This window comes from Aphelocoma coerulescens, chromosome 24 (genome assembly GCF_041296385.1).
Source record: "Aphelocoma coerulescens isolate FSJ_1873_10779 chromosome 24, UR_Acoe_1.0, whole genome shotgun sequence".
NCBI lineage: Eukaryota > Metazoa > Chordata > Aves > Passeriformes > Corvidae > Aphelocoma > Aphelocoma coerulescens.
Window position 1 is genome coordinate 1,104,250 of NC_091037.1, and position 24,960 is coordinate 1,129,209.

The window sequence follows — 24,960 nt, forward strand, 5'->3', positions numbered from 1 at the left end:
GCTGCCGCCTGCCAGGGGTCCCGTGGGGCAGCTGCCACCGGCTGTCAGCTAGGCCCTGCCCTGGCTCTGGTTCCTTCTCCCCACGGGATTTTGGGAGAGGGGCTGGAAGATGCTGCCCTGGAGAGCAGGTGTGGAGAGGCTAGGGGTGTCCTGTGAGGCACGGGGGGACTGGCAGCCCCGGAGGTGCCCAGGGGGGTCCCACTTCACGGGCAGTGAAGTTCCCTGGGGGCTGGGGCCCCCTGTGGCATCAACGCAGCGCGGTGCCAGGGCTGCTGCGTGCCCCGCTGTGCCCTGGCCCGCTCCAGCTGGTGCCCGCGAGGCTGAGGGAATCCCGGGATTTGCGGGATGCCCATGCGCGGTGCCCGCGGGATGCCGCAGCCTCGCTGCCGGCCCCGGCAGCCCCGGCCGGGCACCGTGGGTGTCCCCCGTGCCCCCGCAGCATCCCCGCGGTGAGCGCACGGGAAAACCAGCCATGAAGTCAGGGCGGGAGCCCTCGGCGCTGCCGCCTGGCTATAAAAGGATTTACTCCATCAGTCCCCGGCCCGGTTCCGCCCTGGCCCCGGCCCCGCTGGGGCGGAGGCACGCGGGGAATGCTCGAGCACGGGCTTTCGTCGCTGGTTTTCGGAGTCTTTCCCCAAATATGGTGCCTGGGATGGAGTCACGGAGCGCTGCGGGGCCGGGCGCCCCGGGAGGGAGGGTTTGGGGGGGGGCCGGGCTCCGCGCCCCACTGACATCACCGTCCCGCCGCCCGCCTTTTAGCGCAAGGTCGGGGTCCCCGCGGGGCAGTGCGCTGGTCCCTCTCCGAGCATCGCCCTCGCTCCGTCCGCAGCCGCTTGTGAGTCCTGCCGCGGGGGGGGGCGGCGGGGAGGGTCCCCGGGTGGGAACGCCAGCCCCCGGCACGGGGATGCTGCTCCCCGGGATGGGGACGCTGCACCCGGGATAGCGAAGCCGCTCCCGGGACTGCGATCTGCTCCCTGGGTGACGCGGGTTCTACTCCTCCGGGTGCGATGCGGCTCCCCGGGATGGGGATGCTGCTCCTCGGACTGCGCCGCTGCTCCCCGGAGGAGGGTCAGGCTCCCCTGCTCGGGCTGGGGTCACTGCCGGGGTTCTGTCGTGCTCCTGCCCCTCAGGAGCGCGTTCCCGGCGGGGTTGCGCAGCTGCGGGTCCCCGAGGTAGCCGGAGGGGCCGTGCGGGGCTCAGGGCAGCGTTGGAGGGACAACTCCAGCACCCAGTGCCCGTTTCTGCCCCGTGCTCGGTGGGGACGGGAGATGGGCACGGGGCTGGAGGGCCCGGGAGCAGCTGACGGGCAATGCCATATGGCCGAGGGAGCCGTGTGTGACCCCTCTGTGCCAGATCGGGCCAGGGCATGGAGCGGGAATGGCTGTGGCACCTGTAGCATCCCTGGATGTGCCCAGCAGTGCTCGGGGTCTGGGCACAGGCTGCCCGTAGGGCTCGTGGGGCACCCCTGCATTGCTGGCAGCAAGCAGGGTCAGTGTCTCAGCCCATCCCACCAGAGCCGCGGTGCCCAGCGGTCAGGATGAACCCGCTGGAGGCCGGGTGTGGATGTGGGACATCCGCACGGCTCCTGGAGGCACTCGGAGGTGTCATGCCAAGCGAGGAGCTGGGCAGGGAGGAGCGATGCCAGTGCCACCAAAGGCTTGGCTGCCACTCCCAGAGCCTCTCCGTCCTGGCATCTTCCCTGGCATCCTCCCTGGCACCCTCGGGCGCTGCCCGCAGCCGGCTACCTGCCACCACTGCCCACAGCATGTCCTTACAAGGGCATGGGCACGGCTCCCGCTGCTCCCGCCTCGCCTGCGGTCCTCCCTGGCTCCCGGACCTGCCGTGCCAAGGCCACCCTGCAGCCACCCTGCCCTGCATGCCACGTCCACCTGCTGTGCCATGGCCACCATACCATGCCACAGCCAGCCAGCCTTGATGTGATCACCCTGCCACCTGGATCTTGGCGTGGTCACACCAGGGACATCCATGCCAACCAAGAGCTGGCAAGGGACAGGGATGAGGCTGCTCCTGTGCACAGTCTGAGCTGGGGATGAGGCATCTCTGCCAGGACAGGAACCATCTGTCTGGGCAGATTTTGGAGGTCATGGTGGTGAATTCTCCACCAAACATCTGGATGGAGCTGAAGGGCTGTCACCTGGCAAGAGAAAAGTCAGAAGGGCTTGTCCCCACTGCAGCAGAGTGACAGGCAAATGAACAATGGTGTCCATGGGGTCCCTGGATAGGGGACAGCATCTCCACAGCCTGACTGTCCCTGTTGTGCTGCCAGGTCTCCCACCACCACAGCCATGGCAAACAAAGGCCCAGCCTATGGCATGAGCAGGGATGTGCAGTCCAAGATCGAGAAGAAGTACGATGATGAGCTGGAGGACCGGCTGGTGGAGTGGATCGTGGCGCAGTGCGGGGCTGCTGTGGGACGCCCGGAGCGGGGCCGCCTGGGCTTCCAGGTCTGGCTGAAGAACGGCATCGTAAGTGGGGTCCTGGGGGCGGGCGGCCGGTGGGGAGCTCCGGGGGCAGCACAGGGAGCTCCAGAGGCAGCGCAGCAAACCCAGGCTCCCCTCTGCGGCAGGTGCTCAGCAGGCTGGTGAACAGCCTCTACCCCGATGGCTCCAAGCCCGTCAAGATCCCTGACGCGCCGCCCACCATGGTCTTCAAGCAGATGGAACAGATTGCCCAGTTCCTGAAGGCGGCCGAGGACTACGGCGTGGTCAAGACAGACATGTTCCAGACCGTGGACCTGTTTGAAGGTGCGGGAGGGGGGCAGTCGGGGTTGGGGGTTCCGGGGCTGCCGTGCTGCGCTGTGCCCATCCTCACGTCCCTCTCTTTCTGGGCAGCCAAGGACATGGCAGCGGTGCAGAGGACGCTGATGGCCCTGGGGAGCCTGGCAGTCACCAAGAACGATGGGAACTACCACGGGGACCCCAACTGGTTCATGAAGTAAGTGGGGCAGTGCAGAGTTTGGCATGGGGACCCCCTTGTCCTGCGGCTGCTCGGAGCTGGCTGGCTCTTTCCACTGCCTGGAAGCACCCCGGAGCACATGGAAGCGGGATGCCAAACCTTCAGCTGGAGAGGGAGGGTGGCTGGGGCATTCCTGGGGACCGGGGTGGGGCTCCTGGGCAGCCGGGGGTGCGGGTGCCCCACGGCCTCTCCCTGTGCCCCGCAGGAAAGCGCAGGAGCACAAGCGGGAGTTCACCGAGAGCCAGCTGAAGGAGGGCAAGAACATCATCGGGCTACAGATGGGCACCAACAAGGGAGCGTCACAGGCGGGGATGAGCTACGGCCGGCCCCGGCAGATCATCAGCTAGGCACCCCCGCGCCGCCCCCAGCCCTCCCCCGCCGGGACCTCCGTCTCCGCTCCCCCCTGGCCGCCGCCAGTCCATTGGTATTTATTGAGGAGCATCGCCCGCCAGCCCCATCGCCCCGCCAGCGGCCGCACGCTCCCCGCCGCAGCCCCCAGCCCGGGGCCGCAGCCCCCCAGCGCCGTGCCCGGGCAGCCTCTGCCCCCGGGCAGCCTCTGCCCCCGGCCTCGCACCCCCTGCCAGCCGGCCCTGCCCTCGCCGGCACCCTCGGGTGGGACGGGCCCGCGTCCCGGCCCCCGGGGCCACCGCCCTGCCCGCCGCCCGCACGAGCCCCGCGCCACTGCCGCAGAGATCCCTGCGAACGGGGAGAAGAGAGAATTGGCCTCGGTTTTGTACTTCGTTTTTGTCAAAATTAAAAGGTTATATTCATCTAGCGTGGCCTGACGAGGTTTCCTCCTGCCTGCCCTGCTGCGGCTAACTGATGGCACCCGGAAAGCCAAAGTCATTCTCCCTAGAAGGCTACAGCTGCTCCTCCTGCCACCTCCAAACCTGGGAAAACCAAAGCTGGAGTTTGGATTTTCCCTGCCTGGCTTGGAAAACTCTGTCCTCTCCCCGCAAACCATGACACCCACCTCTATCCTTGCACCTTCCAGTGCTCTGGCCCAGCCCTTGCCTCCCCTGCCTGGAGCAGCCCCTTTTATGCCAGGGCACGGAGGGCACACAGATGCAGCACCCCAACACCGGGTCCCTCCCCCGGCCCCGGGGCTGGGAGGGGCTTCGTGATGCATTTTTGCACAGTGAGGAAGCTTTGGGAGGGCAGAAGAGCGATGGATGGGGGAGAGGAGGGTTTTTCAGGCTTTATTTGGAAAGCTACACAAAAGGGCTTCGCTGATTAAAAAACAAACCCCGGCTTTAAAAAAATAAACCACTGAACCCAAAGACATGTGAACAAGCCAACCCTGCTCAGATGAGCCACTGCTAGAGCAACTCAACCTCCCCTCCCCAGCCCAAACCAGGCCTACCTGCTACCAGAGGTGCTCCTGTGCCCACTGACACAGGGACAGCCCCATCCTGCCCCCCAAACAGGCTGGTTCCTGCCTCCCCCACCCCACAGCTGCTCTGTGCCCACGGGAGAGGAGGAATCAGCAGGATTGGAGCATGGGGGGCAGGGAAAAGCACTGGTTGGAGATGAGTGAAGTAACTCCCTGCTTCTAAACTGGGATAACTGGTGGGTAGGGGCCAGCTGCCAGCCCAGGAAAATGCCAGTGCTGCGGGGTCCCTGCCTGCAGAGGCGGCTGCCGGGGCCTGGTCTCATTTTCCAGGCCCATTCTGCAGAAATCAGGGACAAAGTGACATGTGTTGGCCCTGCTGCAGCGGCAGGAAGGGGCTCGGTGTGGAACCGCCCAGGTCTGTGGGAGCGGCGCCGCACAAACGGGGAGCCCCGAGCGTCCAGCAGGACAGGCTCTGTCGGGAAAGGGTTTAAGGCTTGCTTTGTTTCCCAGAGCGAGGGAAGGGAAGCTCCCTTTCCAGTACCAGCACTCTCTCCTTGTGTCCCAGCCACCTCCAACACCACCTCCCACAGGACACAGTGGCAGTGGTCCCTGGGGGCTCAGCAATGAGTCTGTGCTGCCCAGGAGGGTCGTACCGAGGGAGGGCCCCGGCCCCAGTCAGTCAGCAGGGCTGGTGCTCCCTGTCCTCCATGAGGAGTTCAGTCGATGCCTCCCGGCCCAGGAATCCCGTTCCAGTGGGGGCTGCCTCATGGAAGCTCCCAGCTCTGCCATTGCTGGAAAGTTTGGGGTGGGTGGGGGTCCAGGACCCCTCCTCCCTGTCCCGGGCAGGCTCCAGGTGCTCACACTCCATCTCGGCCTCCTCCATGTCCTTCTCCCGGTACAGCGGCACCGACTCCATCTCCAGGCCGCTCTCCAGGGCTCGGTGCTTCCCGCCCTGCTGGTACCACCTGCAGCTGGTGGGGCTGGAGCAGGCCAGGTCCAGCCCCACCTCGTTCCTCGTCAGGCAAACCTCCAGCATGTAGTAGAAAGTCCAGAACACAGCAAAGCATCCCAGGAGCAGGAGGGTCTGCAGAGGGAAACCCCTTGAGAAACACAACTCTCAACCCCCTCAGGGCCCTGCCCACTGCCCAGCAGAGAGGCACAGAATCCTGAGCAGGGTCCTGCTCTTCCAGCTCATCCTGGGGGATGCAGGGTTCCCAGCCCGCAGGCAGGCTCACCTTGAGGGTGTTGGCTGTGATGGTGTAACGCTGCTCCTCAGGGATGTCCAGCCCTGGGGGACAGGGCAGGGAGAAGTCACCGCTCAGGTACTGCCCACTCATGGCTTCCTCCAGCAGCCTGGGGACAGAGACACCCCGTGAGGGTCCCGTGGGTAGGGAGGCTCCAGGGAGGCTCCAAAATGCCCCCAAAGAGTCTGGAGCGTCTCCTTCCGCCCACAGAGCCGTGTTCTGCAGCCCATGGCTGCCCTGTGAGGTGTGAGGGCAGCCCCAGCCTCACCTGCCACACACCCACCTGGCAGCAACACCGCTCCAACCCACAGGCCGGGATAAACCCCTCAGCCTCCCTCTCCTGGCTCCCCACCAAGCTGGGGATGTGGTGTCCTACCTCTGCCGTTCCTTCATCTCTGCTGGGGACCACGAGGAGCCATACAGGGTCAGCTGCCAGTGCTTCAAGGTGCCAGGCCTCAGGCTCTCGTCTCCTGGGGAGGAAGCAAGTTGGTGAAGTGGGGAACTCTCTGAGCCAACCTGCTGCTGCCCAGGTGATGGGCTGGCAGTGCCTGGGACATGGCACAGAGCTTCCACCACCCCTGAGGGCCCCCTGGAAGGCAGGACTCACCGATGTCCCTGATGAGCAGCCTGTAGGTGCCCTGTGCCTCCTCTCCCCAGCAGCGCACCGTGGAGAAGGTCCAGTCAGAGAAGCCATTGGGGTCCCTGCCAAGGGGTGAGGGGAAACAACCCATGAGGGGTCACTGAGCCTGAGCCACCAGGCTGGACATGGCCCTGGTGTCCTGCCCTCCACACTGTCCCCTCGGTGCTTACGAGTCCATGCTCCGGGTGGTCCCGATCAGGGACATCATCCCGCTGGGGCAGAAGAGCCGGATCTCCAGGTTGCCACGGCGGGGGTGGGTTATGGTGACGGTGACTGCCACGTGCTCCAGGGTCCTCATGCCAGAGAGCTCCAGGTCGGCAGGGGTGACTGGGAAAGGGAAGGGGAGTTGGTCAAGGCTGGTGGCCTCGGGATGGAGTCCCCACTCCCAGCCAGCCCCACTGGGCTGTGGTGCCACTTAACAGGACACGCATGTTGTCTGTGCCTCTTCCCAGCTGCCCTGCATGGGACTGGGAGCAGAAGCCAGGTGTCCAGGCTGCCCTGTCCCATCCCGAACTGCTCCCAGCTCCACGAATGCTCACAGCCCCCGAGCTGCTGACCACAGCCCCTCCGGAGCGGGGTGAGCCTGGGGCTGGCTGCTGGCGGGTGGGTGCTGCCGGCCCCTGCTGAGGGGGGACGTGGGCACCTCACAGAGGCAGCAGTGCCGCTCCTGCTGGGGCTGGGGAGGGCTGGGCCGAGCTCTCCTTCCCGCTGGTAGCAGCCGGAGCAGCGCTGCTGTTCCGGACAGGCCTGGCCAAGTCGGGAGCTGCAGCATTACCTAAAATGGTCAAAGCCAGCGGAGCGGCTCTGGCCGCTGCCCAGCCCGGCCCTGCTGCTGAGCCCGGCCTGGCTCCCCAAACACACCAGGGCAGGGATGGGGCTGTGGGGAGCGGATCTAAGCAGCAGCAGGCAGATCCCCTGGGGATGGGCAGCGGAAAAAGCCCAGGCAGCCCAGCACTTAACCCCTTCCTGGCCTCCTGCAGCCCAGGGCTGGTCCTGCCCTGCTGTGCCACACGCCAGTGGGCAGGGCTGGCTCCCTGGCCCCGACGTGCACAGCACGTGCTCTCCATGGCACACCTGCTCTTACCGTTCCAGGCCACCTCCAGCTCCTGTGGGAGCAACGGGATGCTCCTGCCCTCCTTCAGCACGGGGCCCACGTATGAGGCCAGGTATGGCACAGACTCCCAGATCTGCCAGGGGAAAGACAGAGGGTTCAGCATGGATTGCACCCTCCCTGCACACCCGTCCCTCCATCTCCCACTGCTCTCACAAGCTGCTGCTGTGCTGGATGCGGGGCCAGGCCAAGGGGCCTCTCCCGATGCTGCTCTGGGACACATGGGCTGCTGTTACACCCCAGGGATGGGAGCAGTGCCCACAGGCCCAGGAAAGGAGGGAAAGTCACTGCCTGGGAGCCAGAAGGGCTGATCAAGATTTGGGACTCCCTAGCCCTGGGTTTATCACAGTGGCTTTGAGTGGTGACTTGAGGCTGCTCCATTCCAACCCCTGGCACAGCGGGGCAGGGAACAGCAGAACCCAAATACCTGCAGGAAGAGGGAGCAGCCTGGAAGTCCCTGTGACCCTGGGGGCACAGCTGGCAGCAGCAGTGACCCAGCACCGCTGCGCAGAGCTCCACACACGAGCTGTGACCCAGTGCCAAAGGGACGTGCCCTGGTCTCCGTGTGACCAGAGAGGAAGAGATGGGGATGCCACCGCCTGCTGTGACCACACCACTCCCCCGGAGCTGTTTCTCGGGACACCCTCCCTGCAGCCACTGTGGAGGGAGGAAGGTGCTGGGGCTGCTGACGAAGCTCCCATTGCTGTGAATCAGGGCCCTTGCCATGGCTATATATAGTGCTGGAGAGCAGCAGCTCGGGGCAGCTCTCAGGCACTGCTGAGAGCCTCATGACCTCACACCAAAAGCAGCCTCAGAGCCAGGGCCAGCAGGATGGTGGCCAAAGTGCTGGCCCTGAACAGCAGCGGTGTCACCCCACAGCGTCACCAGGACAGGACCTGTCCCCGCCACGGGGCTGGGCTGCCCTGCCTGCCCACAGGGCAGGTGTGGGAGGGCAGGGAATTACCTTGGCAGCATTCACCAGCCTCCAGGCATTGAGCAGGCCAAAGCCGTGCTGGTGGCTGTGGCTGAAGCCCGCCTGGTTGGTGTCCCACTTGGCGCGGCGGTCCTCGTACTGCAAAGACACCACAAAAGGGTGCTCTGGTTACCTGGGGGCACACCAGCACCTTGGAACCCCCAGGCCTGAAGGGAAGGAAACCCAGACACATCACATCCCACAGTGGTGGGGAAGCAAACCCACATGGCCTTATTAGAAAGGAACAGGTTGATCTTTGAAACAAATCCCAGGACAAAGTGGCTTCCCAGCTCCTCAGAAAGGACATGGAGCAGCATGAAAGGGCACAAATGCCTCTGCTCTGAAACATCCCAGCTGCTCCCTGCTGCCCAAACCACTGCCTGTGGGATGGCAGAAGCCTTGGAGAGAAGGAATGGAGTCCTTTAAATCAACAAGAGCTGGAGCAGGACAGATCTGGGTCCCATCACTTACTGGGTTGTAGTGCTCTGGCAACACTGGCTTGGAAGTTATGGAAAACACTGTCCCATGCCAAAGTGAGCACAGCATCAGCTGGACACAGACTCCCACTCCCCAGAGGGGTGTGGAAGAAGCCCCATCCCTCCAGTCAGTTCCCACTCCTGCTCTGGGTGAAGGGAAGGGCTGGGTTTGCTGCCCAGCTCTCTGCTGTGCCTGTTTCCAGGAGCCCAGTTCTCCGGAGAGCCCAGGAAAGGCCAGGGCAGGGCAGAGCTCCTTGCTTTCCCACTGCCTGGACCATGAGGTGACACTGCAGAGGTGTCAGCCCCTGGGCTGGGCCAACCCCACTGCACACACACAGGGCTGAGTCTCAGAACCTGCTGAGCCCTGGAACCTGCTGAGCCCCTGGAACCTGCTGAGCCCCTGGAAGACCCCTGCATTGGCAGATGGAGGCATTCCTGAGGCAAATACCCCATTTATTTTCATGACAGGGGAAAATGCCTCAGCCACATTCCTGGAAGGAACACGGGGTGAGGGGAAAGCACAATCCCCGTGCTGGGAGCCAGACGAGCGAGAGATTTATGGAGGGGCAGCAGACATAAACAAGGATGTGCACTGCAGGGCCCCGGGCATCCTGCAGCACCCCTGCTGTGAGGGAGGAGGGAGGGTCACCGCTCACCTTGGTGGCAGTGAAGACAATGACGTGCTGCACGTCCCGCCAGGTGAGGCACGGCCGCACCTGCAGCATCAGCGCGATCATTCCCGCGGCCAGGGGAGCTGCAGCCGACGTCCCCGTGTGACCCTCCGTGCAGCCCGTGCCCTTCTGCAAGTCCCAGTCTGTTGTCACCTGCCGAGGAAGAGGAGACAGGCCTCTGTCAGACCACTGCGCTGTGCTGGGGTGCCTGCACCCCGAGCTGTGCCCTCGCCAGCCCAAGCTCAGCCTGTGACACAGCTGTCCCTGCTCACAGCCAGCCAGGAAGGGTCCTGGCACAGCCTCACTGCAGGGTCAGTGATCCCAGGGAAGCAGTGAATGGGGACAGCTCCCTTTGGAGAGAGAGAGAGAGACAAACTAGCCCTCACAAAGAAACTTTGTGGGAAACTCCTGGCAGATATTTTGGGTTCCTGCTCACCTTCACTGCTGATCACAGTGTCACAACCAGACCGCAGAGGGGCCACACGGGACTGTGCAGAGCACACAGAGCCTCCAGAGAGGAGTCAGGCGGCTCACGAATGATGGCACCTCACTGCAAAGCAAGTGCATCCATCTCCCTCTGCTCCCCACGGGGAGAAAGCCCAAAATCCAAAGGGTTTGTGGTGTTTTTGCTTGACTCCATCCCACTTTTCCAGCTGTGAGTGGCTCCAGCTCACGCTGGGACACTGAGTGTCCCACACAGAGCGCCCCGAGAGCACAAACTTTCAGTAGGAAGCACAGCCAGTGCCAGAAGCCGTATTAAATTCTTCCCATTAAGGAAACCACACAAAGTTTATGGTCTGGTAAAAGAAAAAAAAAAGCTGGAGCAGATGGCTGCAGGGCAGTTAACTCTGGCACCACTGCAGCGAGCTCCAGGGTGTCCAGGAGCAGACTGTACTCCTGAAAAAGGGCTGTGTGGGGTTCAGCAAGGCAGGGGCTGCCTGAAGGAGCCACCGTGGTACAGGCTGTCTCTGTGGCACATGCCATTCCCAGGCTACGTGTGGATCTCACCCTGGCTGTCCCAGGGAGTGCCAGCTCCCCTGTTAGTGTCCCATAAGGCTGGTGTTTAAAGTGAACGTGCATTTGTGACCTTCAAAGCACTCACACCGGGCTGGGGGAAGCCAGACCAACCGAGGAGCCTGCAGCTCCTGATGGAAAGCAGCAGAGCCCTCGCTGGCTCCCTTTTTTCCCAGTGTCAGTACTTTCCAAAGCAGCCTGGGACAACTGCAGTGATTTCTGAGAGGAAAAATCAGCTCCATTCTGGGTTTTACTCTCCCTGTGGCAGATTGTGCCATGCCCTGGCTGGGCACAGATCCCTGCCCTGGCTCTGGGCTGCAGGAGGAGCTTGCTGAGTCCCAGCCAGGTGCTGAGGATCCCAGGCTCTCCCTGTTCCCCCTGTTTGACAAGCCTGGATTCAGCTGCTCTGTGGCAGGCACGGAGCCACAGGAAAGTGCTTTTGGTACCTGTCCTGGTGGGAGATCCTCCAAGCCACGGACAATCCAACCCCAAATAACAGGGAGCCAGTGACATTTCCCCTCAGCTGCCCTGCGATGGGTGGGCTGTGTGGTCCCTGCTGACCCCACAGGACAGGAAGGGGTCACACCCCAGGGTGGGGGCAGCCTGGCACCAAGGGAGGGACAGGCTGGGTCAGGCCTGCAGGGGGGAAACAGCCCCCGGCTGCTTGGCTCAGGCAGAAAGGACGTGTTGTTGACAAGAACTCGCTTTTTGGCAAAAAAAGGAAAAGCTGATAAAAATATTCTTAAAAATTCGACTGGGAGAGGCCCACGTGCCAGAACAGAGGAGAGGCTGGGGCCAAGTGGCTCAAAGAGCCCGATGCTCTCCCTGCTCTCCGTGCTCCAGCATCCCTTGGGAGCAGAGCGGGAGGTGCTGCCTGGGCAGGAGTGGGGCAGCTCCCACAGGGCTGAGAAACGGGACCCTCCCTCTGTTTGTGCAGGGCCTGGGCAAAAGGCACATCCACGCCCTGGCTCAGAGGAACTGCGTGGGAATCGGAGGGGACGGAGCGTTGTCCTGGCTGTCCCCGGGGTGGCCAGGGGAGCACAGGGGACACAGGTACTCACAATGCTCCTCATCATCTTGTCCCCGCCGCTGAAGGTCACGGCCAGCATGGAGGCACATTCCTCGGCGTAGAAGGGCATGGAGCCCGTCTCATCCACGGCCCCTGGGGAAACGAGAAAGGCATCGACTGCCGGAAACCTGCTTAGCTTCAGCTGCTGAAATGTCAAGGTGTCGATGCCCTGAGAGCCTCTCCTGCCAGATGCGCTCTTCCAGGGGCTGGGAGCTGGGCAGGGAAAGCAGAACCAAGCCTGTGTTTTTCCCACATGGAAGATCTACAGGAAGGGCAGCCACGATAAATAATCCTTCACTGTGCTAATTATCACACAGATCTGCCCCTCAGCAGCTTCTGCTCTCGAGAACGCGGATTACATGTTTCTCTTCCAACACAAATGATGGGAATGCTGCATTCCAGGTCATTCCCTGAACGTGGCAGTGTCTGTCACAGCCCTGGGAGGGAGGCCTGGACACGGGCAGGAATTTCTCTGGCCTCCTCTTGCTCTGTAGGTCAGAAGCAAACTGCAGGCTTGAGGGCTGAAGCCCAGCACACCCCAGACACTGCCATGCTCGTTCTCAGACACTTTCCCACAGGTTCCCACCAGCCAGCCAGCTCCCAGCTGGGCAGGCTGTGTGCTTTTGGGATGACCTCACTGCTCCAGGCTGGGAAGGGAGGAGACAGAAGAGCCAGGCTCACCTATCGTGACAGTGTAGATAGAGTTGGCGTATCCATCGTAGTTGCAGTTGTCACTGTGCTGGCCCCCGTTGCCACTGGCCACCACGAAGATGCTCCCGAAGCCCCGGCGACCCGCGATCACCCCGTGCTGCAGGGCAGCCTGCGGAGAGGGACAGGGCAGAGGGGCTCTTCCTGGGTACTTCCAGGCTGATCCCAGTGGTTTCTGACAGCAGCCAGCCCAGCACGTGTGATCTGCCAGCACTGCCCCTGTGTGAGTGCCCAGCCCCACAGACATGGGGCATTGCCTTTCCTGAGACACACCACACACCAGCCCCACCTGAAAGCACCTTTCCAGCTCAGACATCATTCCCACCCAGGGAAAGGACATGTCTGAGGGATGAGCAAGAACACAACCCTGTTGGAAGTGACCGCCCTGCTCTCCCTCCCCTGGCAGATGAAGGAACGCTCTGCCCTCCTGGCTCTGCTGTGGCACAGCGAGCTCTGCCCGTGCTCTGGGTCCCGGAGCTTGTTCCAGCTGTCTCTGCAGGCAGGAAGGGAATAAATTAACTTGCAGAATTGGAAACCATTTGTTATGGTGAACGGACAGCTCGGCTGTCAGCGCTGCTCCGAGGAGCGCAGGAACTGCTGAGTTGTGGTTGGAAAAGCACAGCAGAGGAGCACTGGAGCAGAACCACACCCCACTGCTGGTTTTGGGGCCCCTCAGTGACCCCTCGTTGCAGCACAGGCAGGCTGGGTGTGCTTTGCAGCAGTTCTGCAGCACAGGAGCTGTAAGAAAATCCTAATGGCCTGGGAAGGAGCAGCCTCAGCTCTGACTCTCTGTCCCACTGCAATCCCATTCTGCTTATTTACTCCCAGTATCCAAAGGCACCACTCCTGCCTTGAGAACCACCCTGAGCACTGGGAAAGCTCGGCCTCCTGAGCAGAGAGCATCCTGTGGCTTGCACAAGTTGTCAGCGCAACACCACAGGTTGCGAAAGAGCCTTTTCCTGCTGGAACCAGCCTCTCCTTGGAAAGCTCATCCCGCCCTGCCTGAACGCTGCCCTCCCGCCGCAGCGTCGCCTCTCCCAACCACACAGTGACAGGGAAACCTCCGCTGGCACCGAGAGACACAAACAGACGTGCGCGGTGTCACAGCAACGTCCCGCCCTGCCTGAATGGGCAGGCAAAGAGCCACAAGGCCTGGAGGCTCCCCCAGGGCTGCTGGGGCTGGGTTTTACCTTTCCCAGTTGATGCGGGCCGTCCACGGTCTTCCCATCGTCATCAGGACCCCAGCTGCAAAGAGAGACACCGTGAAGTGACAGCCCCAGGAGTCACAGGCAGCTCTTCCTGCCATTACAGAGAGCTCCCAGCAGCCACCAGCTGCTCCCAGCACCACGACTGGGATCGCAGAGCACTGCACTTTCCCACCCATCAGGATGGCCCCTCGCTGCTGGGATATTGCTGTCGTGTTTGCACTGTGCCCCTGGGTCAGATTCCAGCGGACAAAATGTTTGATTTTTATTTAACAAGCGGCTTCTCACACATTCCAGTCCCCGTCACACGGCTCAGCTGGGGCTGCCTGACCACACTGGGGGGCACAGTGTTCCCTCCAGCACAGCCAGCCCAGGGGATGTGCTGCAGCAGCACACAGAGGGAGATCTCGCAACTGCAGGCGCTGTGCAGAGCCTGGGACAGCTCTCCAAGAACAGGATTTTGGTGCCTCAGGGCTAACTGGAGCCACAGAAGGATGGGAGCTGGTGTGAGCACTCAGCCACGAGCTGTGACCCCGTCCCCTGGGAGCCAGCTCAGGGTCCCCTGGGGGCTCACCTGCAGCTGTAGATGTCATTGATCTGATAGTGCTTGTTGAAGGCGATGGCCTCCATGCTGTCCGTGAGGGGCCCGTCCAGCACTCGGATGCCTGCGGGACAGAGGACAAGGACCGTGACCAACACAGGTCACATGAGCTGCACAAACTGCAAACAAACTCCTGGCTCGAGGCTGCCCCGCTGTGCTCAGCCTGCAAGGCCAGCCCAGCTTTGGAGGGCTGGGGCCTGAAGCAGCGCCAGGTCCCGCCTGGATCCGGAGCAAACGCTCCTGTTCCCTGTGCTGTGGGTACACCATGAGCTCATCTCTGCTTCTGCCAGCTGGGAGCCTCTGCCTGCTGTGCCTCTGGGCAAGTCCTGACCCCCCCAGCACCCCAGGGACTGTGGTGTGACCAGGTATGGACAGAACCACGTCCCAGCATGGCTGTCCCCACGCTGCCAGGGACACGTCCTGCAGGGCACAGAGACCTTGCCCCCCTCTGCAGAGCAGCTCAGGAGCTCTGGAAACAGCTGGGGCACAGCACACATTCCCTGGCCTTGCAGGGGAGAGACACAGCACCGGCCCTTCGCCCCTGTCCATCCCACAAGGCAGAACGGAGACCAGGGGCCAGGGCAGTGAGAGGGACTGGCCAAGATTTGCTGCCCCAGTGCCTCCAGGCACAGCCTGGGCACGTCGTGGCACAACTGCCTGGCTCAGCCAGCATGGCGTGGCTGCTCTGCTGAAAGTTTGGCAGCCAGGGAGGCCAGGAACACTCTGGAAAAGCTGTCAGGAGCTGGCTCCTCTGGAGAGGAGCTCAGGCAGGCGCCAGGCCCTCCCTGCAGCAGCCCAACCAGCCCGAGCACGGCACCGCTGACTCAGAGCCGCTCCAGCCCATGGAGCCGTGTCCCAGCCCCACAGATCCGGGGGTGAGGCAAGCTGGGATTGCCTGGGGCCTGCACGTACCTGCGATGCGGCTCCCGTAGGCGACTCCCACCGTGCAGAAGCTGTTGTTTGGCACAGCCGCGATCTCCCCGGCGCAGCGGGTCCCGTGGTGGTTCCCGTTCTCCTCGTCGGGGTGAGGCATAGGGTCAGGGTCATTGGAGTTCAAGTCATAGCTGCCTTCTGGGCTCTGGAAACAGACCCACAGTCAGGACTCGGGGCTCTGCTCTTCTCAATTTGGGAAAAGCAGGAGTTAAGAGAATGGAGCACAGGCTGAAACACAGGCTGGAAGCCATGGGAACTTGGAGTGTTGAGCTGCTTCCACACAGGGCTGCAGCTCAACACTGCTATCTGCTGCCGTGGGGAAGGAACCAGCCAAGGCAGCTCCATGCACTGCTGCGGGTCAGAGGGAGGCTGGCTGCTTGCCACAGGGAGCACAAAGGCAGGTAACCCTGAAACCCGGGTACAAAATCTCCCAGGAAAGATTTGCTGCTGGCACTTTCCGCCCTGGCTGAGCCCAAGGTGACGGCACAGCTTGGACTCTGAGCTGTCACACGCTCCTGTCACACTGCCCGGCCTCCAGCCTGTGCAGGCACTCACGTAGTTTGGCTGGATGTCCTTGATGGTGTGCTCCACGCCGTCGTCCACCACCACCACCGTCACCCCGCGCCCCGTCACGTTCCGCTCCCACACGCCCGTGACGTTGATGTCCTTCCCGGGGCTCTTGCGGTTGTTCTAAACACCAGAAAGGACAGCGAGGAGAGAGGGTCAGCGCTGAGGGGACCTCCTGGGTGCACTGGATGTGACATGTGGGGCTGGGGCCAGCATGGGAAGGAGTCACAGGACAGCCAGAGGAGGTTGTTTGAGGCTGACAGTGAGCAACAGTTGCTCGAGCCATGACGTGGAGGGCACAGTGTGCTCCAGCCAAACCCCTCTGCCCACCCCAGTGCCACCCGTGCACAACCAGCCGCGGGAGCTGCCTCCTCCCGTTATCACAGCGAGCACGTGGCAGGCAGGGTGAGCTCTCAGTGAGCTCCCTCCTCACCAAAGAACAGAAAGAGGCTGCTCTGTTTCCCGCATGACAGCTCGCCCATGGCCACACAAACAGCCCGAGGCTTCAAGCATAGCAGGAGCCAGGAAACCACTCACCAGATGCCACTGCTGGGGGTATTTGGGATCGTTAAAGTGCAGGCTGCGCTTGGAGCGCTTCAGCAGCTTCTGTTCCGAGTGCCACCGCACGCTGTCGTGCTGTGCAAACAAAGTGTCCACCGACCTCCTTATTGCTTCATGTTCAGTCACCGCGTGGCCGTCGGGCTGGTAGGCAAAGAGGTAATGGCCCTTGAGCTCCCCGACACGGCCCATGTTCACCAGGCCCGCAGTCCGGGCCAGCTCCTCTGCCCGCTGCTCCAGCTCCTCCTCGGGCGCATCCAAGCTGACCGCCCACGTCAGCTTCCCGTGGCGGCCTTCAGTGTCCGGAGCGCGCTGCCCGCCGCAGGCCGGTCCGGCTGGCGAGGCCAGGGGGATCCAGGCAGCGCTCAGCCAAAGGCACGTGTGGATGCAGAGCGTGGCCTCCATCCCTGTGCTCCATAGCGGCGCTCCCCGCCTCCAATGCGGCATCAGACAGGCGGGCTGCAACAGCAGAGGTGAAACTGGTGAGAACCCCTTCTGATGAGGGACACGGTGCTCACGGCCTCACCTGAAGGTCCCACAGAGCCCCACACGGCTCGCCACCAACCCGCTGCACAGCAGATCCTTCCCGGGAAACCCCAGCCGAGGCGGCTCCTTCCCAGCCGTTCAGAACTGGAGGCACACCCAGGCTGGGCAGGGATCGATCCCAACCCTGCTCTGCCTGCTGGGTGGCAGCCCCGGGCCAGAGAACACCGCGCTGGGCTGGCAGGAGGAGCCACTTCCCCCTCTCGCCTCTGATAAGAAACTGATAAGAAACTCTTGATGCGCAGTTCCCCAGGAACAAACACCACGGGCGACGCCACGCTCCGTGGGCAGCCGAGAGCCGGTTCCTGTTCTGCAGGAGCCCTACCGAACTTGTTCCTCACCTGCTCCACGGCCGGAGGAACCTGCTTTTCCCTGGCATGGGTGGAAATCACCACCGAGCCCCGGTTCAACCCGCTTTCCGTACGCCACGGCAGCGGAGAGCGGGGAGAACACCTCCCGAGATCCCGCTCCCTTGGACGTGCCCGGAGCTCGACACCCCTGGCCCTTGTCCTCCCTCGATCCGGTCCATTCGCCTCTGATACAACTCATCAGCTGCGGCTGCTGCTGGACACCGAACTGGACACCGAGCAGGTTTCTCTCCCTCAAAGTCGGGCTTTAAGCGCCGCTTGATGCACCCCGGCAAGGGCACCGCGCAGCGCCCCGGGGCAGCCCCGGTGCTCCTCCGCCGGGCACCGGCATCAGGGACACTGTGGAGGTCACCCACGGGCAGAACGCCCCCGCTGCCATCCGCCACCCCCGCCTGGACCCGCGGGAAGCCGGCGACAGCGGGGCCGGTGCCCCCCGCCCCGGTGCGCGTCCCGCCGCCCGGACCCCGCCGCCCGCCGGTGCCGCCCCGCAGCGCTCACCGGGCATGAGCCGCCGCCGCCGCCGGAACCCCGGTGCCGCTGACAGCGGCGTCACATCCGCCGGGGCGCGGGGCGGAAGGGGCGGCGCGGCGGGGGCGCGGGTCGTGCGCTCCGCCCGGTGCCGCTCGGTGCCCCCCGGTGCCGCCCGGTGCCGCCCGGTGCCGCTCCGCCGGCCCGGCCCAGCCCCGCAGCCGCCCCCATGGCGCTGGAACAGGCGCAGGTCGACGGCCCCGACCCGCCGCGCCTCTGCGAGCCCGGCCCCGCCGCGCCGCCCGGCAGGTAAGGGGGGGCCCGGCGGGGCGGCAGCGGCACCGGGATGGAGCGGGGATGGGGCCGGGATGGGAGCGGGGCCGCGGCCGCCGCGCAGCGCTGACCGATGTCCCCTTTCCGCGCAGCGGGAGCCCGCTCTCCGCCCCGGAGAGCCCCGGCGAGCCCGGGCCCGGCGGGGAGGCGGACCCCGCGGCCGCCCCCGGCCCCGGCGGCGATGCGGAGCCCGGGGCCGGCGGCGCGGAGGCCGCGGGGCAGAGCGGAGCGGCAGCCGAGGAGCCCGACGAGGAGGCGGCCCCGGCCAGGCCGTCGCAGAACATCGCGGTGCAGGTGGGTGCAGATCCCGCGGGGCTCGTGGGGTTTGTGCTGTGCGGGGCCAGGGCCTCGAAAGGCTCTTTTAGAACCTGGAGGACAAAGACCTGAATGAGTCGAGGCTGGGGGGTAAAACACATCCATACTTGCAGCTATGCAGCCGCTGCTGTGTGCCCGGTCCTCTGCTTTGAGCAGTCTTTAATTAAGATTCGACCCTAGGGAGGCCACGCTCGGAGTGCTGTGTCCAGTTCTGGGCTCCTCAGTACGAGAAAGACAAGGAGCTACTGAAGAAGGGTCCAACGGAGGCTGCAAAGATGATGAGGGGTCTGGAGTATCTCTGCTGAGGAGAGACTGCAGGAGCTGGGCCTGGTTAGTCTAGGCAAGACTGAGAGGGGATCCCATTAATGCATATAAATATTTCCAAGGGCTATCAGAGGATGGTGCCAGATTCCTTTTATTGGTGCCCAGCTGTAGGATGAGGAGCAACGGCCATAAACTGAAATGATAAGTTTTGTTCAGTATGACAGAGAACTCCTTTCCGTGGAGGGTGGCAGAGCACTGGAACAGGTGCCCAGGGAGGGCCTGGAGTCACTGTGTGGTCACTGCAGGGCTGAGGGTCTGATCTCAATCACCTCCCTTCACAGACTGACTTCAAGGCGGCCGATGCGGACGTGAACACGGACCAGGACATCGAGAAGAACTTGGTGGGTATCAAAGCCCCGTGCTCAGGTCCAGGCTCTGCTGCTCACGCTCCCAGGCAAAGGAGCTGGAGCTGCTCTTCCCACTTTTTTCCTGTCAAAATAGAATCAAAATAGAATCATAAAACCATTATGGTTGGAAAAGACCTCCAAGACCATCAAATACCAGCCTTGAAGTCCTTAAGCTGCCCTTGTTACAGGAGGAATTTTGCTCTCCACTGCAGGACAAGATGATGTCTGAGCGGGCCTTGCTGAAGGAGCGCTACCAAGAGGTGTTGGACAAACAGAGGCAGGTGGAGAATCAGCTGCAGGTCCAGCTTAAGCAGCTCCAGCAGCGGAGGGAAGAGGAGATGAAAAACCACCAGGTATTTGGTGAAGAACTGTTTTTGTTTAACCTATCCTGTATTTAATTTTAAAATCGTTATGAAGAGGCAGGAGAACCTGCAGTCCAGAGCATCTGTCTCCTGAGTTTCCTCATAATAACCAATATATATCTTGACTGGATCTGCTAAAAAGACAGAGTTTGCTGTGTAATCTCATTAGCCAATTAATCCAGAAAAGTAACGGGTTTTAAATCAAAACCATTACTTGGGAATTTTGCTCAGTATCTGTGTGATGCTTCTTTTACTCCAGGAGATCCTGAAAGCGATTCAGGATGTTACAATCAAGCGAGAAGAGACCAAGAAGAAGATGGAGAAAGAGAAGAAAGAGTTCCTGCAGAAAGAGCAGGATCTCAAAGCTGAAATTGAGAAACTCTGTGAGAAAGGCAGAAGGTATTTGTATGGAAAAGAAAGGGTTTATTTTTGGGGGGAGAAGCTCTTGCTTAACCCTGATGTAAACCTGATGGAGTAAAGAGCTTTAAACTCTTTGGAAGCAACGAGTATTCAGGTCAGGCCTGTCTATGGATGAATTTAGGATTGGCTCTGTGTGTGAATTGGCACTTTTGTGGAGCCATTCTGTCATGTCATAGACGTCTGGTTTTTGTTCTGGGGGCTCGGCGATGTTTTTGGGTAAAACTCCTCCAGTGACGGCTCCAAGTGCTCAGCTCTTTTCCCCAAGTGACCATGGCAGAGCACGTGCTGGGGGAGCAGCACAGCTCCCTGCAGCGAGCCTGGTTCTGTGCCACAGCCTTTGTGCAGTGTCATGAGACAGCAGGATTTGTGCTCCAGAGGCTGTTGGCGGCTGCTTTCCCACACACGTTGCAGGGAGCTGTCCCCAGCCTGTGGTGTGTGGTCAGGCCCAGGGATGTGCTGGGGGGGCTTGGTTTGAATGTGGGCTCTGCACCGTTGGGATTCCAGCTGTGCTGTCCCTTTTTTCCCGTGCAGGTTGCTGAAGGAGCAGGAGGAGAAGGAAAACAAGATTGCCTCTCTGATCGCAGAGCAGTCCGATGAGAAGTAAGGCCCTTATCCATGCCTGATTAATGCTGCCCAATGCACTGTTCTTCCTGCCATTTTGCCTCAGAGTGAATCCGATGCTCCTGGTGGGACAGAGTAGAGAGAATGATCCAGCAGTGCTGGCCAGTTACGTGCTGTAGAGGTTTTATCTCCTCTTCGAGCATCAGGGCTTTGGATTAAATCTTTGATCCCAGTCACAGGCAGGCTCCTGGATACTTGTGACATGAAGATCCCATAAGATTACAGTTTGTGCTTGGTGGATTGACTCAGCTTGTAACTGCTACCTCTGATTGAATTTCAACTTCCCAGAATTAGGGCAGACTGATTTCCCTGTCTGTTCCCCACAGCTGTCCAGCTACACTAAACTCTGGCATGCTCGGGTATTTAAAGCTGGGCAGGGATGCTCCAGATGCAGGTGTTCCCAAAGCACAGGTGGAAATGCCCAGCTTTAAACTTCTCCAGGATCAGAACAGCATAGCTCTGCCTGCTGCTCAGGTTGATTCCTGGTTCAGATCTTCTGTGGGATTGGACTGAATTTTGCCGAGGGGAATTCCCCTCATTTTGCCTGGTGTGTTTGCACACCAGGTTTGTTGTGTGCTCTGCAAAGCTCACTCCTGGAACAGTGACTCATGCAGCCCAGGGAGCTGGGGCAGGTGTCACGCTCTGGAGGCTGCTGATCTTCCATGGTTCCACCCCATCCAGAGCTCCCGGGATCGATCCCTTTGTGGCCATTCCGGTGCCTGAGCCCAAGGGGACTCATTCTGTTCTGTTCTGTTCTGTTCTGTGTGCAGGCAGCTGTGGGAGATGGAGCTGGACAAGCTGAAGAACCAGCACAATGAAATCAACAGGAACATTCTTGAGGAGACGGAACGGGCATGGAAAGCAGAGGTGAGCAGGTGACTTCTTCCCTGCAAAGTGGTTGGTTTGAGATTCCAGAGGGTTAATGGACAGTTCTGTGAAATTAGGAGCAGTTGAGGACAAGGCCAAGTCCCACTTAGTGGGATAAGAGGAATGATGAACAAGTGTCAATGCAGTGAGCGTTAGTGGGGAGCAATGCCCAGGGCCTGGTCTGACAGCAGGAAACAGGAGAGTACAAAAACTGAGCCTCTCTCCATAGATCCTGTCCCTGGAGAGCCGGAAGGAGCTGCTGGTGTTGAAACTAGAAGAAGCAGAAAAAGAAGCAGAGCTACACCTCACCTACCTCAAGTAAGTCTGTGTAATGTCAGAAGTGGCAGGGAGGGTCACTCAGGTGTCCCCCATGTCCCATCTCCTCTTCCTCTGCTTATGCTGGAGGCTGGAGTGGAATAGTTCAGGATTTCCTGTGGTTTTCTTACCGAATCAATGTGATTCAGTGGTGTCACACAGCAAGGACGTGTGGGGCTGTGCTTATCCCCTGTCACTGTTCATCTGCCAGGCTCAGTCAGTGCTGTTGGCTGTGGTGTCCCCAGATCAGTCCCTCTCCCTTGTGGGGTGCCTCACCTGGGGGTGAGCCCTTCCCACCCCACTAGAGGAGGGGAAGCCAGGGGGTGTGGGGGTTGCTTGCTCCCACTGTGCTGCCAGGGAGAGCACAGTTGCAAGTGGGAAAGTTCAGCTGTGCTTGCAGGTCTGCGCCGCCCACGCTGGAGACCATGAGGCCAAAGCAGGAGTGGGAGATGAGGCTGAACAGGATACGAATGACCAAGCAAAGTGTCCGAGTAAGTTGCTGCTGAGCTCTCCCAGCCTAGCAGCGAGCAGCTCTTCACATATACACTGTTTCTCCCTCCGGCTCCTCTTCCATTCTTCTGTGGAACCAAACAGTGCCACTTTAGGGCCTGCCACCCCAGGGCTTGGAATGCCCCAAACTTGCTCAGGTTTGATAAATGCACCCGTTTTCTTCCCTCTCTGCTAGGATCAGTTCAACGACCACATCCAGATGGTGAGGAATGGCACAAAGCTGAGCAGCCTCCCCCAGATCCCAACGCCGACGCTGCCTCCTCCGCCTTCAGAAGTGAGTGTCTCTCCAGCCCCACATCACAGGCATTCCGTGTTGCCAGGCCCTGGCACAGCCTGCCTGGTGCTGTGCACGTGTGGGATGGCCTGTGCCATGTCTGGGCCTACCTGGAGATGAGGGGAAGGGTCTCCGGCTCTGCTTCCAGGTGGTCTTACTCTAACCAGCCTTTCCCTCTTCCCCTGTTTCTCTTCCTCAGACAGATTTCATGCTGACGGCATTCCAGCCCAACCCATCCCTGACTCCGCGGCTCCCCTTCCCCATCGGACCCGTCCCCGTGCCCATGGTCATGCCGAGCGCCGATCCTCGAGCGCTCTCCTTCCCTCTGCTGAACCCCGCCATGTCCAGGCCCAACCAGCCCTCCCCACCCCTGCCTGCTTCCCAGGGAAGGAGCAGCCCGGTCGTGGCATCGCTCATCGGCACGCACAGCCCCCACATGCCTCCCGCTGCCTCCATCCCTCCTCCGCCTGGCCTGGGAGGGGTGAACGTCCCTCCCGAGTTCCACAGGCCCCAGCCGGCCGACAAGCTGGAGAAGCTGCTGGAGAAGCTGTTGACTCGGTTTCCACAGTGCAACAAGTAAGGGTCTGGTGGTGTTTTTCTGCAGGGCAAGGGCTTGTGCGTGGGATGGGAGCTGGGATTGGGGAAAGAGGGGCTCCTGGTGTGAGCAGGGCCTGTGGGAAGTGAGGGAAGGCTGAGGGTGAGGAGCAGAGGCTGGGTGCTCTCTGCATCAGGTTTGCCATAGTGCTGGGGATGGGAATCACTAGGAGCTTTGAGGGACAGCAGGGATATCTGGGCACAGCCAGGAGCCCCATAGCCTGTCTCTGGGGGCTCCCTGCTCTTTCCCCAGTGTTTTGGGGAGAGAACCCCCTCAGCACGTGACTCACCTCGCTGGGAGGGTGGTGAACACGTGGCTTCCCCCAGGCAGCGGTGGCTGAGGGATTCCAGTCCCTGAGGACTGGGAACTCTTAGCAGGCTGCTGTCCACGCAGGGCCCAGCTCACCAACATCCTGCAGCAGATCAAGACTGCCCGGAGGACCATGGCCGGCCTGACCATGGAGGAGCTGAACCAGCTGGTGGCGGCCAAGCTGGCGGAGCAGCAGGAGCGGGCAGCGGCCGGCGCCCAGGTGGGGCAGCGTGGGGGCTGCTGCAAGGGGGGCCCGGGGAGCAGGGAGAGCTGCCCCAGCTCCCTGGTTCCTCACAGAGGTTGGGCTGTGCGTCAGGGCTGTCCCCTGGGTTCCCTTTCCTGCTGACTGCAGCGTAACCAGGGAACAGTTTTCCCTGAGGTGGCTTGGGGTGACTCCTCTGTCCTTTCCTCCCGGGCTGTTCTGATGAGCCTCCTCTGCCTTGCTGCAGCCTCTGGGCCGGATCAGGGCCCCCATGTTCTCGGCTCCGCTGCCTCAGATCAGCACGCCCATGTTCCTGCCCCCGGCCCAGGTTGCTTACCCTGGAACAGCGTCACATGTAAGGCTGCTTGGCTTCCCTGGGGAATGGGGAGGGAGGGAGCCTGCCTGGGATGTGGCTGAAGGGGTGAGCCCCTGCAGCTGGGAGCTCTCACACAACTACTTGGGCTGCTGAGGTGAACGGGAGGATTGGGGGCACAGATCCTTAGTGTTCACATGGGAACAGAGGGACACGAGACATGATGGTGGCTCTCAGGGCGTGATGGCTGTGGGCAGAGAGGGGACTGGGCAGCCCGTGGCCTCGGGCTGCAGCTGCATCTGTGGTCAGAGCTGTGTGTCTGACTTCCCTGCCTGCTCCTTTCTTTCCCTCACTACCCATCCCAGACCCCAGCTGCCTGTAAGCTGTGTCTGATGTGCCAGAAGCTCGTGCAGCCCGGTGACCTTCACCCCATGGCCTGCTCACACGTGCTGCACAAGGAGGTGAGTGTGTTCTGCTGCTCGCAGCTTCCTCCTGGTCCTTCCAAGTGACCCTTCCCGAGTCCTTGTTGTACTGACACCGTGCCAGGAGAAGGGTACGATCAATAAACAGCTTCCCTGCATCCTGTCATCCCATCCTTTCCGTACTCTTGGCTGGGCCACCCTGCGTGGCTAGTGGGGTGGTGGCTTTAGGAACAGGCTGCCCTTGTGTCCCTGAGCTTGTGCTTGTGTCTGTGAGGGTTAGGTGCTGGAGCAGGACAGTGTGGAAGGATCTGGAACACAGGGTGAGGGGAGGGCTGCCACTGCTGCCCAGGTGTCTGGGTGGGGGATGCCAGACAGGAGCTCTTGGGAAGAGGAGACTTTCCTATCCCATGGGTCTGGCAGTGGGTCACCTGTGTGGGCAAACCCCCCATCCCAGCAGCTCTGGGGCCTCCAGCAGTGGCCCTCAACGAAATGGAAACTCACGTTGAGGAGGGCCTGACAGTCCTGCAAGGGTGACAAGGGCTCCTTCATCATGGTGACCTTGTGATGGAGGCTGCAAGGAGCAAAGGAAACCATCCCTGAAATGAGTGCTGTGGAAAATGAAGGCACCTTTGGGTTGTGCCAGTGGCTCTTGATTAATTCTCTCTCTTCCAGTGCATCAAATTCTGGGCACAAACCAACACGAATGACACTTGCCCTTTTTGCCCAAGCCTCAAATGACGGCTGCTGGGGCAAGGCAGGCCCCCGGGAGGAGTTGCTGTGAATAGACAGGATCAGTTCTAAGATTTCTACAGTTCTATATTTATACGATCATGTATACACATGTACATTTTTATTATATAGGTAATGTGTGTATAGAAAGTCTGTATACATACAAATTCATAAATAAAGTGTGTATATTATGCAGTGATTTGCTGCTGCTCCTCATTTCTTTATCCGCAGCCTTGTTGGCTTC

The 24,960-nt window shown here is 61.3% G+C and overlaps 3 protein-coding genes across 5 annotated transcripts; 2 read left to right on the forward strand and 1 right to left on the reverse strand.

The window, feature by feature from the left end:
• Nucleotides 1-764: 764 nt before the first annotated feature.
• TAGLN (transgelin) lies at nucleotides 765-3,751 on the forward strand. The gene is made up of 5 exons (XM_068994773.1): nucleotides 765-835; nucleotides 2,288-2,486; nucleotides 2,588-2,765; nucleotides 2,853-2,955; nucleotides 3,182-3,751. Exons 2-5 carry the CDS (start codon nucleotides 2,307-2,309, stop codon nucleotides 3,321-3,323), a joined length of 603 nt encoding a protein of 200 aa, XP_068850874.1. The 5' UTR covers nucleotides 765-835; nucleotides 2,288-2,306; the 3' UTR covers nucleotides 3,324-3,751.
• A 398-nt stretch (nucleotides 3,752-4,149) lies between these two features.
• PCSK7 (proprotein convertase subtilisin/kexin type 7) lies at nucleotides 4,150-17,553 on the reverse strand. Of its 2 annotated transcripts, none has more exons than XM_068994766.1 (16): nucleotides 17,489-17,553; nucleotides 16,059-16,538; nucleotides 15,510-15,644; nucleotides 14,934-15,099; nucleotides 13,995-14,085; nucleotides 13,406-13,460; nucleotides 12,189-12,327; nucleotides 11,500-11,600; nucleotides 9,410-9,577; nucleotides 8,269-8,376; nucleotides 7,278-7,380; nucleotides 6,364-6,520; nucleotides 6,161-6,255; nucleotides 5,930-6,023; nucleotides 5,545-5,662; nucleotides 4,150-5,393 (listed from the first exon to the last, which is right to left on the reverse strand). In XM_068994766.1, the coding sequence occupies exons 2-16, from the start codon at nucleotides 16,524-16,526 to the stop codon at nucleotides 4,989-4,991; spliced, it is 2,403 nt and encodes an 800-aa protein (XP_068850867.1). In that variant the 5' UTR covers nucleotides 16,527-16,538; nucleotides 17,489-17,553; the 3' UTR covers nucleotides 4,150-4,988. The 2 variants fall into 2 exon arrangements, with proteins under 2 accessions (XP_068850867.1, XP_068850869.1); XM_068994768.1 differs by lacking the exon at nucleotides 17,489-17,553 and adding an exon at nucleotides 16,645-16,942.
• A 13-nt stretch (nucleotides 17,554-17,566) lies between these two features.
• On the forward strand, nucleotides 17,567-24,915 carry RNF214 (ring finger protein 214). 2 transcript variants are annotated; one of them, XM_068994769.1, is made up of 15 exons: nucleotides 17,567-17,767; nucleotides 17,884-18,085; nucleotides 18,712-18,771; nucleotides 18,990-19,130; nucleotides 19,399-19,538; nucleotides 20,091-20,159; nucleotides 20,951-21,047; nucleotides 21,277-21,365; nucleotides 21,751-21,853; nucleotides 22,048-22,146; nucleotides 22,346-22,722; nucleotides 23,135-23,270; nucleotides 23,500-23,607; nucleotides 23,931-24,026; nucleotides 24,660-24,915. In XM_068994769.1, the coding sequence occupies exons 1-15, from the start codon at nucleotides 17,688-17,690 to the stop codon at nucleotides 24,723-24,725; spliced, it is 1,863 nt and encodes a 620-aa protein (XP_068850870.1). In that variant the 5' UTR covers nucleotides 17,567-17,687; the 3' UTR covers nucleotides 24,726-24,915. The 2 variants fall into 2 exon arrangements, with proteins under 2 accessions (XP_068850870.1, XP_068850871.1); XM_068994770.1 differs by having other exon boundaries at nucleotides 17,568-17,767; nucleotides 21,763-21,853.
• The last annotated feature ends 45 nt before the right edge of the window (nucleotides 24,916-24,960 follow it).